Source organism: Emys orbicularis, chromosome 3 (genome assembly GCF_028017835.1).
Source record: "Emys orbicularis isolate rEmyOrb1 chromosome 3, rEmyOrb1.hap1, whole genome shotgun sequence".
Taxonomy (NCBI): domain Eukaryota; kingdom Metazoa; phylum Chordata; order Testudines; family Emydidae; genus Emys; species Emys orbicularis.
The window spans coordinates 136,543,195-136,563,355 of record NC_088685.1 but is presented as its reverse complement, the minus strand read 5'-3'; the positions used below and the strand labels follow the sequence as shown (position 1 = coordinate 136,563,355).

At 39.0% G+C, this 20,161-nt stretch overlaps 1 protein-coding gene across 1 annotated transcript in view; it reads left to right on the top strand.

The window, feature by feature from the left end:
• Positions 1–20,161, top strand: part of TARBP1 (TAR (HIV-1) RNA binding protein 1) — a 102,117-nt gene that overhangs the window by 65,502 nt on the left and 16,454 nt on the right. The window contains exons 19-25 of the mRNA XM_065401541.1: positions 130–201; positions 2,951–3,071; positions 7,596–7,706; positions 8,952–9,101; positions 12,834–12,920; positions 14,806–15,002; positions 17,757–17,838. Coding sequence (XP_065257613.1) covers positions 130–201; positions 2,951–3,071; positions 7,596–7,706; positions 8,952–9,101; positions 12,834–12,920; positions 14,806–15,002; positions 17,757–17,838 — 820 coding nt within the window. The remainder of the gene's footprint in view (positions 1–129; positions 202–2,950; positions 3,072–7,595; positions 7,707–8,951; positions 9,102–12,833; positions 12,921–14,805; positions 15,003–17,756; positions 17,839–20,161) is intronic.

Here is a 20,161-nt window from a genome sequence, read left to right as displayed (position 1 = left end):
ATTATATTTTCATTATGTATGTGTGATTTTATTTGATTTTGTGCTTTTTAGCTACTCGGTTTAGTTTTTTGAGATTCACTTAATTGTGTTTTCTCTCTTCCTCTTTCAAATAACTTTTCATTTGAGAAGACTCATTCAGGATGTCTATGCCTTTGTAGAAAATCTTGGAGATGAATGTGCAGCAAATGTTGTCACAGAAAGGTATGTTTTTTATATTTAACATGTATGGTAACTGCATCCTTCATTGTTGCTGGGGATTGGAATTATATTATTCGTATGTTCTTCAAAGCCAAGTTCTTATGAACATGGTCATAAACTCTATCCTAAATACTGGTAAATCATACATGTTTTAATGTATGTTTATATTCAGGGATTGTCTAGATAATACTTAATCCTGCCATCAATGCAGGGGACTGGATTAGATGACAAACCCCCGCGTGCACGCCATGCCCCAATGCCCCCAACCTGGTCCCTCGCTCTGGGGATGGGGAACCGACCCCTCCCTGCCCTGCCCCCCGTGTTCCCCTCTGGCCCCCTCTGGGGGTATCCCATAGAGAACAGGGGCCTGGTGAGCTCCGCCTCCCTGCACCAGCCTCACCTCTCCTGCCACACGTGGAGTCCCTAAGGTAAAATCCATCCTCCTCTGCAAACAAGGGCTCGCTCAGCTGAAGGGAGCCCACTTAGCTCAGTAAAAGGAGTTTAACAGGAGTTTAATTGCACTGTTTAACATACAATTAAAACTGGGATTAATAGCGATTAATTTTTTTGATCTCTTGGCTGCCCTAATTATTACCAGTATGTCTTGATCTCTGTTCTCTTGGTTGTAGACCACTCTTCAGTTTGGTCTAATATGCACAATTCAACAGCAAGCTCTGCCTCCCGTCATGGCTGTAGCTGGGAATTTGAATGAAAAACTATTGCCACCAGAATATTGATCCTTTGTGCAGCTTGACACACACTTCCACCCAGACCCAAGGAAATATGTCCTCCCTAGCACCTCTGCCGCCAAATAGCATTTCTAGCTAGTTTCAGTAGCTACTTAAAAACTTCATTGTCAATCGCCAGCCTTTACTTGACACTTCTAGGGGTTTATTGCTTCAGCATTCTCACCCAAGAGGGTCTCAGTTTACAAAGAGTTTGATATGACAGTCTGATACTCAGTTGTCCGTAATGTAATAAAAACCTGGAGTTGAGATCACTCACTCCAAAAGTCTCAGGGTACCCTTTCTTCTAATTCATATGTAATCAAACACTGTTTTGTAAATGGAACATTTATTACTAGGGCCCTACCATATTGGTCAATTTCACAGTCCTAGGATTTAAAAAATTGTAAATTTCATGATTTCAGCTATTTAAATCTGAAATGTCACAGTGTTGTAATTGTAGGGGTCCTGACCCCAAAAGGAGTTGTGGGGCGGGGGTTGCAAGGTTATTGTAGGGAGGGTTGCGGTACTGCTACCCTTACTTCTGCGCAGCTGCTTGTGGTGGTGCTGCCTTCAGAGCTGGGCAGCTGGAGAGTGGCAGCTGCTGGCCAAGAGCCCAGCTCTGAAGGCAGAGCCACCGCCAGCAGCAGCGCATAGGTAAGAATGGCATAGTGTGGTATTGCCACACTTACTTCTGCGCTGCTGCCTTCAGAGCTGGGCCCTCAGTCAGCAGCTGCCACTCTCCGGCCGCCCAGCTCTGAAGGCAGCAGTGCAGAAGTAAGGGTGGCATGGTATGGTATGGCCACCTTTACTTCTCAGCTGCTGGTGGTGGGGTGCTGCCTTCAGAGCTGGGCGCCCAGTCAACAGCCGCCGTTCTCTGGCCAAGCTCCTTAACTCTCCTCTCCTAAGGCAAGTTATCCATTCCTTTGATCATCCTCGTAGCTCTTCTCTGCACCTGTTTGAATTCATCTTTCTTAAACATGGAGAATGAGAATTGCACACAGTATTCCAAATGAGGTCTCACCAGTACCTTGTATACTTGTAATAACACTTCCTTATCTCTGCTGGAAATACCTCGCCTGATGCATCCTAGGAATGCATTAGCATTTTTACAGCCGCATCACTTTTCCCCTACACTTTCTGGCCTCCAAGAGGTACCTTTTCTTGCTGATCCATTCTTTCATTCCTTGTAGGCTTTCTGCCTGTTTATGTTCTTACCTTTACATGTGAGTAGTCCTGTTGATGTCAGTGGAACTACTCACATGCATAAAGGTAAGCATATACATAAACCTTTGCAGGAGTAGAGCCTATATGGCAAAAAACATTATTAATAGACAGAGAACCATGTCTTTTGTCTTGATTGTGGTGTGGATGAAGGAAGTGGGGGTGGATGGTGTGGGGGTGGGGGGAATTAAATGGTAAAAATGAAATTTGCAGTCCAGATATGGCTTTCAAAATGTGCTTATTTCTAAGAAAAAATAAATGTTTTAATGAACGAAAAGCTATATACACACACAATTGAAACCTTTCAGAGTATATCTGCTAGTTACTTACATTGAAGTTGGTTGGTGAGTAGTTCACATAATTTCACTACATACAGCTTCAGCATCATACAAGTACCCGGTCCCTCTTGACAGATGGATGCTGTGACGCTAAAGAAATCTCTTTACGATGTTTCATGGGTATTTCATTTGGAACATGGAACTCTAGAAGACATTTACCTGCTGTTTGGAATGTATTTTGGAATTTAGATTTTCATTTGCCATATAATGTGATTAAAACATGCATATTCTTTTAACGTAATACCAAGTACTTGTGCAAAATATACTAACCTTTAGGGGTGTCCTCTGACTCTCCCCAAGTATCCAGCTTCTTTCTGTCTTCATATTTGTTTTTAATAAAATGAAAATATCAAATTAATATTTTAGATAATAAATATATATGGGTTTTTATAATGTGTGAGGTTCAGGTTGCTTAATATCTGAATTAGTTGATTCTCATTTTTGTGTTGTTAAAATGTTTTACAGTACAAACAGAGATGACCATTATGTGCGAGTTTGTGCCGTCAAATTTCTATGCTGGTTGGATGGATCAAATACATTGCACAAGATGTTTATGGAAGACCTTGTCATCAAACTACTTGATAAAGTAAATTTCTGTTATTTAATATACATAATGTTGATATCATACTAATTAGTTGAAATATAAGGTAATCACAGTTCAAGGGGTATTATAGAATGGTCAAAATCTTTTTTTTTAAAGCATCTCTAGCTTTGACTTCCTTATCCAATAAATAATATCTTTTTACCACCACCACAAGACCTGTCAGTGTGATTTGAATATTCCTGGCTATATTATTGCTTGAGGATGAGATTAGAGTTTATTCAGCCAGAACTGAGGAAGTAACAGTGGCAAGTCTCAGGTTTGTTACTCCATTTGTGCTGGGCTGTTTTTTCATTGCACATATTCAAAACATAAGCATCATTGTCTTGAGAATTTGTATTTGGCTTGGCAATGTTGAAAATGCTGGGTTTCCCTTGCCTTCTACTGTGTTGTCTAATATCTTTCATGTCCAATAAACTCTAGGCTATTTGTAAGCATTTCTAAGAGGTTTGGCTTATAAAAATAATTTTTTGGCTGATGGGGGTGGAAGGCCCAATCTTCAGCTACCCTATAATTACTCTATCCCCCAGTGCTGGCACAAAGCATTCCAAAGCTGCCATGAGAGGATCACCTGCCCATGCATAGGGAGACCCTCTGGGGGCATGTAAGCTCCTATGGTAATCCCTTTCCTGTGTCTGGTGTAGGGCCTTGACCCAGGGCTTCCATGCACTCCAGCAGTCCCTGGCTACTGAGACATCCCCTTAGGGCTATCGGCAGCTGGTGTAATTTAGAGTAGACTTTAAACTACTCTGTTCTGCTGGGTGACTAGACCAGCGCACAGCTGGTTCAAGATCAGAACAGCGCAAAAGTGACTGAAAGCCAGCTTGGCAGTCCTTGGGGTGCTATTTTGGACTATCACTTGTTTTATCTTACAGCTTTGTAAAATTGTCATATAAACTATAATTCCAGATGAATTTCATAGAGTAGTTATCAGTGGTTCAAATTCAAGCTGGAAGGGAATATCAAGTGGGGGTCCCTCAGGGATCAGTTCTGGTCCAGTTCTGTTCAATATCTTCATAAATGATTTCAATAATGGCATAGAGAGTACACTTAGAAAATTTTGTGGATGACATCAAGCTGGGAGGGGTTGCAAGTGCTTTGGAGGATAGGATTAAAATTCAAAATGATCTGGACAAACTGGAGAAATGGTCTGAAGTAAATAGGTTGGAATTCAGTAAGGACAAATGCAAAGTACTCCACTTAGGAAGGAACAATCAATTGCACACGTACAAAATGGGAATTGACTGCCTAGGGAAGGAGTACTTCAGAAAGGTATCGGGGGGTCACAGTGGACCACAAGCTACATATGAGTCAACAGTGTAACAACACTGTTGCAAAAAAAAAAAAGCAAACATTACTCTGGTATGTATTAGCGCAGGGGTTCTCAAACTGGGGGTCGGGACCCCTCAGGGGGTCATGAGGTTATTACATGGGGGGTCACGAGCTGCCAGCATCCACCCCAAACCCCGCTTCGCCTCCAGCATTTATAATGATGTTAAATATATAAAAAAGTGTTTTTAATTTGTAAGGGGGGGTCGCATTCATAAGCTTGCTACGTGAAAGGGGTCAGCAGTACAAAAGTTTGAGAACCACTGATAGCAGGAGTGTTGTAAACAAGACATGAGAAGTAATTCTTCAGCTCTACTCCGTGCTAATAAGGCCTCAACTGGAGTATTGTGTCCAGTTCTGGGCACCACATTTCAGGAAAGATGTGGACAAATTGGAGAAAGTCCAGAGAAGAGCAACAAAAATGATTAAAGGTCTAGAAAACATGACTTATGAGGGCAGATTGGAAAAAATAGGGTTTATTTAGTATGGAGAACAGAAGATGGAGGGGAGACATGATAAAAGTTTTCAAGTACATAAAAGATTGTTACAAAGAGAAGGAAGAAAAATGGTTCTCGTTAACCTCTGAGGATAGAACAAGAAGCAATGGGCTTAAATTTCAACAAGTTTGGTTTAGGTTGGACATTGGGGAAAAAATCCTATCAGGGTAGTTGAGCACTGGAATAAATTGCTAGGGAGGTTGTGGCATCTCCATCATTGGAGATTTTTAATAGGTTAGACAAACACCTGTTATAGATGGTCTAGATAATACTTAGTCCTGCTTTGAGTTCAGGGGACTGGACTAGAAGACCTCTCGAAGTCCCTTCCAATCCTATGATTCTATGAACAAGTTACTTATCTACTGATTCCATGATGTTTGGCAGGGACATCCAACCCCAGTTCTTTCTTCCAGTCCCAACCTCCCTTTACGCCCCACAATTGCTAGAGTAAAAACTATCTTAATATTAATTCAGATTTTAAAATAAACTTGTTTTGTCCATAATCCTGCCTCTTTTTACATTTGCTTGACATGAACATTCCTGAAGTTGGCCCAGATGTCAAAGTTGCATGTGAGTATTTTTACAAATGAAGAGCCAGAGTCTCAGCTAGTGGAAATCTGCATAACTCCACAGACTTCGGTGAAGGTGTTTCAATTTCAACCAGCTGAGAATCTGACCTCATATTTTAAATTAAAAAAAATCCTATTGCTCACTTGTGTGAAGAAAACGTAAACCAAGTGTAGCCAATTCAGTGTTGTCTTCCTTTCCTGGGGATAGGCTGAAACATTAGTTCTGAGATATATTAATTGCCTTATTCATTTCAATGGTGGTTAAGTATAAAATCTAAAGATGTTCGTTTCGGCTGGGATTTTCAAAAGAGCTAAGGGAATTAGGTGTTGAATTCCCATTGAAATTCAAGGGAAGTAAAGCATTTAACTCCCTATAGGTCTCTTGAAAAGCCCAGCCGTAAGTGTCAATGTTAACTATTTCACTGCTGATCATTTTTATGAGAAACGTCCAGCTAATGTATTTACCTCACAATACCAAACCCCCTCCTCCCTCGTGCCAGAAACTTCAGCGGTTCCCCACCCAGCTGCCAAAGCCACCACCTTCCCCATAGACAACTTCTGCAGAGCAATTATGCATTGTGAATTCAAAAATGCATGGAAACTTAAAAAAACTGCAAATGGGAGCACAGTATAAAATAAATTGAATTTAATATAAAAATAAATAATACACAGGCTACTCTCCTGGTTGTATTCTGTATTTTCATATTTAATTCAATGAGTTTTACATTTTACAGAAAATGAAAAGAACTTGCCGCAGATTCCAAGGACCCTTGTGCCAAAATTTAAATTCCATTTGGCAGAGGGCTTGCTCGTATTTATTTGGTCTGTGTTTAACTTTTATGTTATCTGAAGAGACAGCTCTCTTCTTTTGACATACTGCCACTTTTGACATAGTTGCAGTAAGCAGAGGCACGAGACCTGGATTCCCCTTGCTATAAAAGAGAAGGGCTCATGGGGCTCAGGCTTTGGGGCTGTTTCGTTGACGTGTAAACTTACGGTCTTGGACTGAAGTTCTAGGACCCTGCAGGGTGGGAAGGTCCCAGAGCTCAGGCTACAGTCTGAGCCTGTAAGTCTGCTACACAGCAATGAAACAGCCTGCAGCCTGAGCCCCACGAGCCCGAGTCAGCTGGCACAGGCCAGCCATGGGTTTTTCTTTACTGTGTAGACATACCCTAAGGGGCACATATTACAATTCTGTCATGAGTTTAAGGACATGAGTTTAATCTCTAGGGTGCCTAGAGATTTCATATAGGCAGTCTTTATTTCTTAAAACTATAGGACAAAACGAACAAAACCGTAAATAAATTATGAGTTTGTTCATGTTATGCTATTAACATGCAAATTGAACCTCCAGAGTACCCCCCCCCCCCCACACACACACATATATATTAAGGAAATACTTTCAGTCAAATATTTCGATAAGTAGAAAGGAGAATATGTAAGGAAATACCTGCCTGATCTAAAGTTAAATTAGTGTGTGTTGTATTGACAGCTGCTTAATACTTGATTTATTTGACCTATTTTCTCTCATACAAACATGTTTCTGTTGTTGACTAGAACTCCAGTTACAAGCTGAGCCAAACTCCAGAACTGAATTATTGCAGTGTTTATTAGTATTATCAAAACGCTAATCCCAAATTTCAATTTGGAAACTAAACAATTTGTTTCTTCATTTGGGCATTCATATCTGAAAGTAGGAGCTTTAATAGTTATTTTATACAATTAAATGTCAATTTGAGTGCCCTAATTTAGGCAATCTAATTTGAAAACTGGGATCCATGTTTCTGTTTATGCTGCATTTTGAGTTAATTACTTGTATGCTGTAGGTGCTGTTTTTGGATAGTCTTTTGAACGCATTCTTTCTCATCTCAACACATAAGATTTGTATGCTTGTACGTTAAGATAAGAATGACCTTCTAATTTTACTTAGTATCCTTGCTAAATTCAGTTACTTTTTGTGTGTGGATTTCAAAATGTAATTCTAAAAAACCAATACATTTCAGAATAATACTTGAAGAGCTATTGAAGAGACCACTTATACCTACCGTTTAATCCATTTTTTAAATTTTAAAAGTTTAAAAGACTTATTACATGTACTTTGAATTTCTTTTCAGGATGAATTGGTGTCCAAATCTAGAACACGCTATTATGTGAACTCTTTACAACACAGAATTAAAAATCGGCTGTGGCAAACACTGCTAGTTATTTTTCCAAAACTTGATCAGGTATTACCTTTATTACCTAATTGCTTTTATTTTTAATGGAATACTATGTAATTTTATGTAATAGGAATTTTGTTAAGCAAAACTGAATATATTAAATGGAGTAGGCAACTTCATAAATATTTTATCTATATTTGCACTTGGCATCCAAAAGTCCAGTGTAATATAAACTTCATTTCTGTAACATGAACTCTCATGTAAGATAGATTTTCTAGAGAGACAAACTATTAGTTGTAACACTTATGTACATTACAACAGATTTGATTGTTAATTTATTTACATGAAGGCTGACTAATACAGTTATCTGTATGTGCTGCCTTAATGCTGGATCCTGCAAATGGACTTCAGTAGGTCTGGGATGTGAACAGGTTGGATCCATTTGCAAGATTTAGTCCTTAAATTCTGTATAGCCAACACCTAGATACTGTAGTGATTTGTGCCCTTAAATATCATGGACAGATTGCTGATTCTAGTTTTCATTTAATAAAAATACTACTATTTAAAATATTCAGAATGTTTAGGATTTACTTTTCTAAACCTCTGGTGCTTGTTTGAATTTCATTTATTTTTCTTCCTAATGGAATATTTTGTATTGTTTGGATAATCTGTCATAATGTACGTAAAAACACAGTGCCTGGCATGGAAAGAATTGAAAGAAGCCATTGAAAGAATTGTATAGGTGCTACATTCATTCTTTAGAACAGTTAGAGTGATGACCTAAATTCTGGCACAGCAATATAATTTTTAATTATGTAAAAGTTCAAAAGATACTCGCTCTTTATTCCCACTTCATATGAATTGGTTATATAAAAGAGTTGTTTTGAAAATAAGGTATTTTGTTAATACAGTTATAATTTAAAAAAAAACAAAAAACACAGCACTTCCTTGCTACCTCTTAATGAAAAATAAAGGACCACCTTCTGCTGTGTGTTGAGGTTAGCATATTTGGCAAGATAGGGCAGAGGAGACTAAAGCAGCAGTTCTGCAGCATATTTCTTTTTGGCCCCAGATATTTCAGTATCTCCCTACAGAGTAGAGTTTTTCCCACATTGGTGAACATGTAGCATATAGATATTAAATGTATCTATTAAATATTGTTGCTTTGATTGTTCTAAGGTGTTTCAAACAAGATTTGAGGAACAAATGACAGTAAAGTTTTTGGTTTTTGTAGTTTAGCAAGATTTTGAAATTTATTGATGAAACTTTAGATGACTAATCAATGGGGGGGGTTAATTTTATTTTGCTCAGAATTTTTTGACTGGGACTCTTGACAAGATATTTCAGGCTGGATTTGGTAACAATCAAGCATCCATAAAATACTTAATAGAATGGATTATCATCTTGATTCTGCACAGATACCCCCAGTGTCTTGAAAAATTTTGGAATTGTTTCTGCTATGTAAGTAAGAATTTTGACATTCATTCTGTGTCTAATTTGAACAAATGTAAGATGTCTTCTCACATACATGGGATCTAATGCAATATTTCTTGTACATCCATAATTTTTCTTAAAGTCAGTAAGTGTTTTGAGTGCTTAAAGAACAGAAGATCAAACCCACAGAATCTGATTCTGTGCGGCACCCTGATATGATACTTTGGTGTGATAGGGGGCTGTAACCCGCATGGATGCCTCCAGCTCGGAAATCCCCATGCTCGCTGTGGTTCCCCAGGAAGACTGGTATTGGTGTAAGAGCCCAGTAACATCCCTCCTGGCAGCCAACAACATAGGGGCTTTCAGGGGTATGACGGGACATGGGATGGCTCCACAAAAAGTCATTGAAGGCACTGTAAATTAAAACAGCCGTAGGAACTCCTCTGTCTTACTGTGGGAGCCATGCCAGCCTTTGGACCAGCCCCAAATCTTGGAAGTACAAAGGTGTTAAAAAGTCAAATTTGTTTCCCCATCTAAGTTGTCATCTGCGAAGTGCAGCACAGAATCTGGTTTTTAGTGTGCTTGTGTCATATAAGTAATATTCCCATTTATAAATTATAGCTTTTAATGTCGCTGTTTTGCTCAGCATCATGTTACCCAGTTACGAGTGTTGGAGACAAATTTTGAATATTGTTCACTTTTGTCTTTCAAGATATTTTGCATTTTCATATGTTGCTAAAAAAAAAAGTTCTTAAAATTCACCATCTTGAGGGGAGGAAAAACCTTCCAAAGTCATTAAAGCCGTTAACAAACAAAATGTACAAATAAAGTAAATATTTATTTTAATCTTGATGGTAGATATATGGTAGAAGTGTTCAATAAATATTTCTGTTCTATATTTGGAAAGAAGTAGGATGATGTACTTATATCCTCTGAGGATGAAGATCTACTTTTTAGTCCATTCGTCGCTGAAGGGGATGTTAGATAACATCTATTAGCGATAAACATTTTTAAATTAGTAGTCCCAGATAACTTGCATCCAAAAATCGTAAAAGGGCTGACTGAGGAGATCTCTGAACTACTGATATTAACTTGTAATAAATTGGGGAGTACCAGAGAAATTCCAGAAAACTGGAAGACTGCTAATGTGCCATTATCAAAAAGGAAAACCTAAAGCTAACTATAGGTTGATTAGCCTGACATCAGTACCAGCAGAATAATGAAAAAGTTCATACGGGATTTAATTGAAAAGTAGAGAATAGGTCTGTAATTAATGCTAGTCACAATGTTTCTATGGGAAATAGATCTTGTCAAACAAACCTGATTTCACTCTTTGAAATTACAAACTTGGTTGACAATGGTAGCTGCGTAACTGCGTGGATATAATAGACTTTTCTAAGGCATTTGACTTAGTACTGCATGACATTCTGAATTAAAAACTTAGTATTATACAGTAAGCATATGTTAAATGGATTAAGAACTGGCTCACTGACAGCTCAAAAAGTAGTTGTCATTGGGGAATCATCATTTAAAGGGGTTTTTCTAGTGGGGTTTTGCATGTCTGACACTATTCAACATTTTAATCAGTGCTCTAGAAATACATATAAAATCATTGCTGATAAAATGTGCAGATTACACCAAGATTGGCACAGTTGTAAATAATGAGGATAGGGCAGTCATACAGAGTGATCTGGATTGCTTGGTAAACTGGACCTGTTCAAACAAAATATATTTTAATACTCCAAATGCAAAGTTGTACATCTAGAAACAAGGAATGCAGGCCGTACCTACAGAATGGGGGACTGGAAAACAGAGACTCTGAAAAGAATTTAGGGGTCATAGTGGACAAACAACTCAACATGAGCTCCCAATGTGGTGATGTGACAAAAAGGGCTAATGGTGATCCATGGATGTATAATCAGGGAGTAGGAATATGCAGGTGATTTTATTTCTGTACACAGTACTGATAAAACCCAATACTGTATACTGTTCTGGTGTCCACATTTTAAAAAGGGTGTTGAAAAATTGGAGAAGGTGAAGAGAAGAACCACAAAAATGATTTGAGGACTGGAGAAAATGCCTCAGAGTAAGAGACTTAAAGACCTCAATCTGTTTAATTTATCAGAAAGGCAATTGAGAGGCAACTTGATTACTATGTATAAGTACCTTCACAGGAGAAAATATGAGGTACCATGAGGCTCTTTAATGTAGCAGAGTAAGGCATAACAAGAACCAGTGGCTGGAAGCCGAAGCCAGACAAATTCAAATTAGAAATTAGGTACACATTTTTAAACAGTGAGGATGATTAACCTTTGGAACAAATTACCAAAGGAAGTAATAGATTCTCCTTCTCTTGAAGTCTTCAGATCCAGACTGGATGCCTTTCTATAAGATACGCTTTCGCAAAATACAAGTTATACTTTAGTCCAGGGGTCGGCAACGTTCGGCACGCGGCTCACCAGGGTAAACACCCTAGCGGGCCGGGCCAGTTTATTTACCTGCTGACGCGGCAGGTTCGGCCGATCGCGGCCCCCACTCGCCACGGTTCGCCGTCCCGGGCCAATGGGGGCGGCGGGAAGCGGCGCGGGCCGAGGGATGTGCTGGTCACGGCTTTCCGCCGCCCCCATTGGCCCGGGACGGTGAACCGCGGCGAGTGGGTGCCGCGATCGGCCGAACCTGCTGCGTCAGCAGGTAAATAAACTGGCCCGGCCCGCTAGGGTACTTACCCTGGCGAGCCGCGTGCCGAACGTTGCCGACCCCTGCTTTAGTCAAACACGAGTTATTGGGCTCAAGACGGGTAACTGGATTAAATGTAGGGAACTGTGATATACAGGATGTCAGGCTAGGGGATCTAGTGGTCTCTTCTGGCCTTAAACTCTGAATTATTAGCACTGCATATTGCTTACATCTGTGAAGCATGATGATGTTCTTCTCCCAGACTTCCAATTTGACAAAGTAGACTTTGGAAGCATTATTTTTTTGAATGTTTTTCAATTAATTTATTTTTTGAAATTAACCTTACTAGTGGAATATGAAAGGTACTGGAATGGCCACTTAGGAAACCAAATCCTCCTTATTTTTCCAAAGAACAGGTACAGCAAAAGTAACAGTAGCACAAGCTTTCCCATGCTGTCTCATCAATGTGCTTCAACCCTATTACACAGCAACTACACCTCTACCCCAATATAACGCGACCCGATATAACACGAATTCGGATATAACACGGTAAAGCAGCGCTCCGGGGGGCGGGGCTGCGCGCTTCGGCGGATCAAAGCAAGTTCGATATAACGCAGTATCACCTATAACGCGGTAAGATTTTTTGGCTCCCGAGGACAGCGTTATATCGGGGTAGAGGTGTACCACTGCAAGTAACAAAACAGTTCAGTCTCCTAGCTAGTTCAGGTCCGATCCGTTTTTTTCACACTTTTGCTTTTTTTTGCACAGGGACAAATTGTCATGATAATTTTTTATCTAGACTTAACTGAGAATGCAGCTTATTTCATATATACCATAGTATAGTTCGTATTGGTTAAAATATTTTACAAAAACGAACACAATATGAATAACTAAAACCATACTCTTGTACAAAATTGCGTAATTTTTTTAATAAGTGTTGCTAATGAAAACATGTTTTTCCAGTAGAATGGTCATTGTGGTTACAAAGACTGCAGCTATAATTGGAGTCTATAGAACACTTTGTGAAATACAAAAAGGTACAGCTATAACATTTTTCCATTTATTACATTGTGTTCACTTCAGGGTGAAGAAAAGCTTAAAACTAGCATCTGTACATTTTTATCTGTGTTGTCTCACTTTGACATTATTCTTGAAAATACCTCTGAGAAGGTAAGTTCAAATTACAGAAAACCAGAACAAACATTTCAAGGAATGCTCACAATTGCATTATATAGGGATTTTTAAAAATGGGTTGTAATAGTTTCTTGGAATCTTGGAAATGTTTATTTCCCTAGTAATTTTGTCAGTCTCTCTCTTAAGTTGTCAAATGTTAACTTTTCCTGTGCTCATTGTAACTGTGTCAGTTTGCCACTAGTTTAGATGACTTCTGGAGTCTTTTGTACAGGATAAAAGTCCAAATGCACATAGAGACCAACCCTGCAAACTATTACTCACATAAGTAATCCTGCTGTCTTCAGTGCCTTTTGTATAAGTTGTCAGGATCAAGTTAATCAGTGTTAGACTATCAAAGTTAAATAAAGCTCTTCCCTTATTGTCCAAAATGTTAAATTAAAGGCGGAAATCAGAGAAAAACAAAATCAACCCTGAAGATGTGGTTGTGAATGTTTTTTTTTTTTTAATGTGTGTGTTTAGTGTGCTTTTAATATCTGATTGTGCCTGTTCAGTTTTAGGTTTTAATGTTTTAGATAGCATTGTGTGATGTTCAATTAAATTTCTGAGCCTAACATAGCTATTTGCCCTATCCCATCCTTTTGTGTTTCTTATGTAGCAGAAACCCACACACACTGCTGCCTTCTGTCCTCTTCTCTGTTTTGGACCACATATAAAAAGGAATTGTACTTATTAAAGGATCATTGTCAACTTCAAAATCACACCTGTGTCTGAAAAACATTTACCTAATATTATTACAGTTGGCATTTCAGATTACTGAGCTGAAACTGGTTGAAGGAAAAACATTGTTTTTTTTTTTTTCCAGTTTGGTCATTTTGTGTATAGTCAGTTTTACTGACAACTCCCCCTCTCCCCCCCCAAAAAATAATATGTTGGTTTCCTCTACAGTTTGTGTGAGAGCTTTCACACAGCAAGAGGGGAGAGAGATACATTTTTTTTTTAAAAATAGGAAAAGGTGATTTTTAAAACCACAATGTGAGGAAAATTTAGAGAAGGGGTATAGTACTTGAGACTATTTTTAACTCATTTTTTTAAACTGATTAAATTTCAAGTTGACATTGTCCATTTAACTAATTGCTTGATGCAGACCTCCAGGAGAAGATGGCAGGCTTCTCCCATGCTGCCTCTCATACTTGTGAGGAGTTCCCCATAATCACCCACAAAGCAACCTCATTGTCTTCCTTCAAAACTCTCCTTTCCTGTGATGTCTACAAGAAATGTGACAATGGTTAGGCCAGTGGTATGCTGAAATCAGAGCCTATCATGCTGACCAATATTGTCTCATTGTTTCCTGGTACTTCCAGTCTAGCTGAATGTATCCATCTTTTGTCTTATACTTACGTTGCACATTCTTTCGGGCTGGGACTATCTTTTTTGTTCTGTGTTAGTAAGCATCTAGCACAATGGGCTCCTGGCCCATGACTAGGGCTTCTGGGTACCATGGTAATACAAATAGTAAATAATATTTTGGTGTGTTTACAAATGAAAGCCAACATGAAGTTTAAACATTTATAGATAAGAGTTGTATTTGTTTTTTCATAAGCTAAACAGGAGCAAGGCACTTTCATTCTGGAATAAGTGTCCACAAATGGAGTTAATTCATTTCTGAATAACTACATGTGCAGACAAGCTTTTGGTTCTGAGAGATGTGAACTGTTCCATTCATGTGAATGGGTTGTCAAGTCTGAAACTTAAAGCTTGCAATTTAAATGAAACTGTGTTAGGTATTTCAGTGCTGACCATTTTAGCAGAACACTAGCTAATGTTCTTATCTCACAATCCCAAACTATTTCCTATGCTCTCCAGGGGCAAAATGCTGTGATGAGTCAAAAATGTAAACTAAAGAATATTTTTCCCTCTCTAGAAACCAATTTTGAAGAAAGCCCTTCTTGTTGTTCTACAGTGGTGTTTCAACCACAATTTCAGTGTTCGACTTTATGCATTAGTAGCCCTCAAGAAAATCTGGGGCATGTGCAAAGCATTGTGTGTGGAAGAATTTGAAGCTTTGACACCAGTTATTGAATCGAGTCTTCATCAAGTGGAAAACATGCATGGTGCAGGGTTAGTGAAATTCTTCTGATTTAGAATGCAGCTCTTCCATCTATCTTGGCTGGAATCATTTGTAGTGTCTGAGGACCTTCTTAAACCACTTGTCTAATCTTGTCAAGTAGCACTTGATAATCTTTGTGATTTTGATGTGTTTCATCTATTTAAGTAGAACACTTAGAAATGGAATTTAAAGACGTCATCAGCAGATAAAATGAAATTATAGAAAACTTCCTTCCTTCTCTGTGTTTCAGAATTAAAAGGTTTCATTTAATTTGAATCCTCAGTAGAAAGTTCTGCATTCATCCGATAACTATTGTGCCTGTCTGAGAATGTGAGCAGACTATGTTATTCAGACTATCGGCAGTGTAATGGAGATGAGCTTAGTGGCTTGGGGAATAGGGCTCATAACTTTCTGTAGTCTGTCCTGAATTTTCTCATCTTGCCTCCCAGATTGAAAAACAAAGCTTATTAGCTAATAAATTACAGTAAATGTTTATTTGTTCTGTGCATTGTGAATTGGGGCTAGTTTGTCAATATAACATGTTTACAAAATACTGGTGTTTAAATGTTTAATCTAACACGGGTCGGCAACGTTTGGCACGCGGCTCGCCAGGGTAAGCACCCTGGCGGGCCGGGCCAGTTTATTTACCTGCTGACGCGGCAGGTTCGGCCGATCGCGGCCCCCACTCGCCGCGGTTCGCCGTCCCGGGCCAATGGAGGCGGCGGTAAGCCGCGGCCAGCACATCCCTCACCCGCGCCGCTTCTCGCCACCCCCATTGGCCCGGGATGGCCAACCGGGGCGAGTGGGGGCCGTGATTGGCTGAACCTGCCGTGTCAGCAGGTAAATAAACTGGCCCGGCCCGCCAGGGTGCTTACCCTGGCGAGCCGCGTGCCAAACGTTGCCGACCCCTGATCTAACAGATTGATTTCCAAAAGATTTGCATTTCTTGGCTATATATAAAGAAATGCCAGTACTTGTGTGTCCCCTGCATTTGGCGTTACAGTAGAACCCCTATTTTATGAATTAATTGTAGATTGGTGAGTTTGTAAAATTCAAAAGTTCCTAACATTGAACATCTCAAAATTACAATACGTATGGTGTATAAATTGCAGGATGGTGTACTGCATAGCCGCCTTCTTGTCGATCAAACCACTGCAAAGTGATTTTCAGTGCATTGAAGGCATTGGAATGTGAAGGGATGTTGACTTATTTTTCATCAACATTTCTCTCATTATGTGACCTTTTGTTTTTTTCTATGGAGGAAAAATGGTTCGTATAAATGGCCATTAATAAGATTGATGTTCATAAAATCAAGGTTCACCTGTACTTGGCTTAAAGGATCATTCACATAGGAGATCCATGTTCAAAGAGTAATGTTTAGTGAGCACTACAAATTCCTTCCTGGGTGTAGGATCACATCACAAAACCTACAGCGAACATGTTGACATGTTACTAATACTGCTAATAATCTGTTCATTTATCTCTCTATTCCACATCTAATCAAATGTGTGCAGACTTGGGGCTTTTTATCTGCCAAGACTTGAGAAAAAAAAAAGATATACTGGCACTAGAAAAGGTTCAGAGAAGGGCAACTAAAATGATTAGGGGGTTGGAACGGGTCCCATATGAGGAGAGATTAAAGAGACTAGGACTTTTCAGCTTGGAAAAGAGGAGACTAAGGGAGGAGATGATATATAAAATCATGAGTGATGTGGAGAAAGTAGATAAGGAAAAGTTATTTACTTATTCCCATAATACAAGAACTAGGGGTCACCAAATGAAATTAATGGGCAGCAGGTTTAAAACAAATAAAAGGAAGTTCTTCTTCACACAGCGCACAGTCAACTTGTGGAACTCCTTACCTGAGGAGGTTGTGAAGGCTAGGACTATAACAGCGTTTAAAAGAGAACTGGATAAATTCATGGAGGTTAACTCCATTAATGGCTATTAGCCAGGATGGGTAAGGAATGGTATCCCTAGCCTATGTTTGTCAGAGGGTGGAGATGGATGGCAGGAGAGAGATCACTTGATCATTACCTGTTAGGTTCACTCCCTCTGGGGCATCTGGCATTGGCCACTGTTGGTAGACAGGATACTGGGCTAGATGGACCTTTGGTCTGACCCAGTACAACTGTTCTTATGTTCTTAAATTAGGATCCTCCTGCAAATATTTGTGGTATCACTGAAATCCAAAGAAATAAAATGTTGAATGCAACTTCCTGCACTGTTTTAGGTGTTTGTAATTTCACTAACCATGGCAAGAGAAAGAGAAGGTTGAAATAATAGAGAAATTGATTATCTGCTATTTTTGCAGTGTATTTATTTGTAATTAGATTGACATGAACACTCCTCCTATTACTGGTTTGGGGTCTTAAGCAGTTTAGTTTGTTTAATATTTCATTCATCTCTGTTGTCACCATTCATAAGTCCTCTTATTCTGAGTTCCTGGGAGAACTTTTGTTCCCCTTCTCTAAGAAAGGGTATGATACCTTTCCCTATCAAACATACTTATCTTAGTTACCATAATTCATAGAGATATGTTCCTTCCCAGTTCCTGGAAACACAAAGTGAATTTATTTCCAGTTCATTGTATTCATAAATGAGTCTCATAAATATGAGTGGTTAATATATATTTAAAATAGTCTCTTTTCCATTAACACAATATATAATATATGCATTTAGACTGGACTTCTTTACTGTCAGACTGTAATAAGTCAACATGTAGAATTTTGGCATATATCTTACTGTATTTTTGCAATGCATAGGAATGCTAGAAAGAATTGGCAACGAATCCAAGATCATTTCTTTTTTGCAACATTTCATCCCCTGAAGGATTACAGTCTAGAGGCAAGTACAAAATACTGTATATAATAGTCAATGATTTTTCACTGCTTTGCTGCTGTATTTGTAATTTGGACATTGTTCTACTGCATGATGAGTAATGATCAGTTGTAACTGATTTTTGGATTTCATGAAAAATAACTTCATAATGTTTTAGTGCATCTTAGACTAAAACAAATATATCTGGACTCAAATGATTTTTTAAATTATTTTTTTATTGCGATCATGGCTAGAAAACTAAATCAATGACATAGAAAACCCAAGAATGTAGGAGTGTATTATAATTGTTGTTGGTTAATCTGGAGGAAGCAGACAAGTGAACTCCTTTCTAGTCATATTTGTATTTGTTGCTCGATCAATTGTTTGCAGTAGCTCAGCTGCAGCCAATAAGACACATATGGACCACCACAACGGTTTTTTTTTATATGACCCACCTTCAGAATTTTATTCCGCTCACTCTTGCACTTGTTCTATGATGTGCTGTTAAACTGCTTTTTGAAGTGGCTTAGCTAAAATACTCACTTTCTGTCAGTTAAAGACAAAGATGCATTTAAGTCAGACTCATCAGTTCCTCCTTCAGCTCAGCTTCATCACTGTGGCTCAGAATAACTCAAAGCTGAGTGATTAACAAAAGGGGAAGAGAAAATAAGGCAAAATAAAGGTGAAGATGAAAAACAGGAGTAGGGTGTCTAAAGCAGAAAAGAGGCAAGAATGAGGAAAAATGCACAGCTATCTTGACAAAAACAGAACATCCTCTCAGAAATTTGAAATTTGCTTGCTGTTGATTGAGGGAAAACTACCTGTTTTCAGATGTATTACATAAGAGTATGAATTTGGAGCGTCTTCTATTCTTGAGCATCTCAGTTAATAAAATAATAGTTTACATAGTCAATCCATCCATGCTATTGGTGATCAATCAGTTTTCTAAACATCTTAATATTTTTTTGTTATGGCCCAATACATTTCTATGCAATCCTAGCTAGAGTGATTTAATCTGTTGCTCTAAAACAGTAACAGGAAGTCATTGAATGAATTACATTTCTTGCTTCTTTAGAGTCCAGATTGTATCTGCTCATTTCTTTCAGGGAGATTCACCTAAGATCACCACCTTAGTTTTCCTGTAGACTAAATTTCCCCAAATTTCTCAAAAGAAAGGTGTGACGGGTTTGGGCCCTTTGGGGTGCCACTGAGTCAGCCTGTTCTGCCAGCCTGGATCCCCTTTATCTGGCTTTGCTGGGCTAGGCTCACAAGCCTTTTCCAGTCAAGCACACAGGAAGCGCCACACCCAGCTGCACAGAGAGGCAGAAGTCCACTCTGGAAAGATTCAGCCTTAGGTGCTCACCCCAACACCCTGGTGCCCACTCCCTTTAAGGGGTACAAACCCAAAGGTTTTATGAAATTCGCCCCCTCCCTCAATGTGGAGGGAGTTATGCACAACTTCTTGCCCCCCCGCCCCCGTTAGAAATTACATAAACTGGGTTATACTATAAACAAGAAGTAACTTTATTAACTACAAAAGGTGAATTTTAAGTGAATATATGAGATAACAGACAGAACAAAGCAGATTACTGACCAAATAAAGCAAAATATGCAAGCTAAGCTCAATATACTTAAGAAACAGGTCACAAAATGTAAATTCTCACCCTAAATGTTATTTTAGGCAGGCTGCAAAGTTTCTGTGATTCAGAATTCCAGTTATATTCCTTTTCAGACTGGACCCGTCTCAATCTGGACTCATTCCCCCCCACACACCCCCTTCAGGTGGTTTTCGCAGTCTTTCTTCTTGGGCAGACAGGCCATGGAGTGGAGGTGTCCGCTTGCCTTCCTCCTCACCCTTAAATAGGATTTACATAAGGCAGGAATCCTTTGTTTCCCAAACTTGACCCCCCTTCCCTTCCAGTGGAAAGTTACAAGAAGTCCCAGGCAATGTTTAGTATCAGGTGACAAGACCACCTGACTCTGTAGTATCACAGCGTCCATGAGTCACTGGCAGTATGGAGCGTCTGCAGGAAGGCCAAGCCTTTTCACAGTCCATTGTCCTGGCTGATGGGTCATCAGCCCTGTCTGGCATTTCCATTGTTGTACCTGAAGTGTTAGCAGTGGGTGCCACCCAAAGTAGCATAGTTGAAATACAGATACATAGTCAATATTTCTAACTTCAGATACAGAAATGATACAGGCATACAAATTGGATAATCACATTCAATAAATTATAACCTTTCCAATGATATCTTACAAGCGCCATCTTGTATAAAGTACATTTCAGTTATGTCATATTCATATCATAAGCATATTTTCATAAAGAATGAGTGAAACATCACAAAAGGAT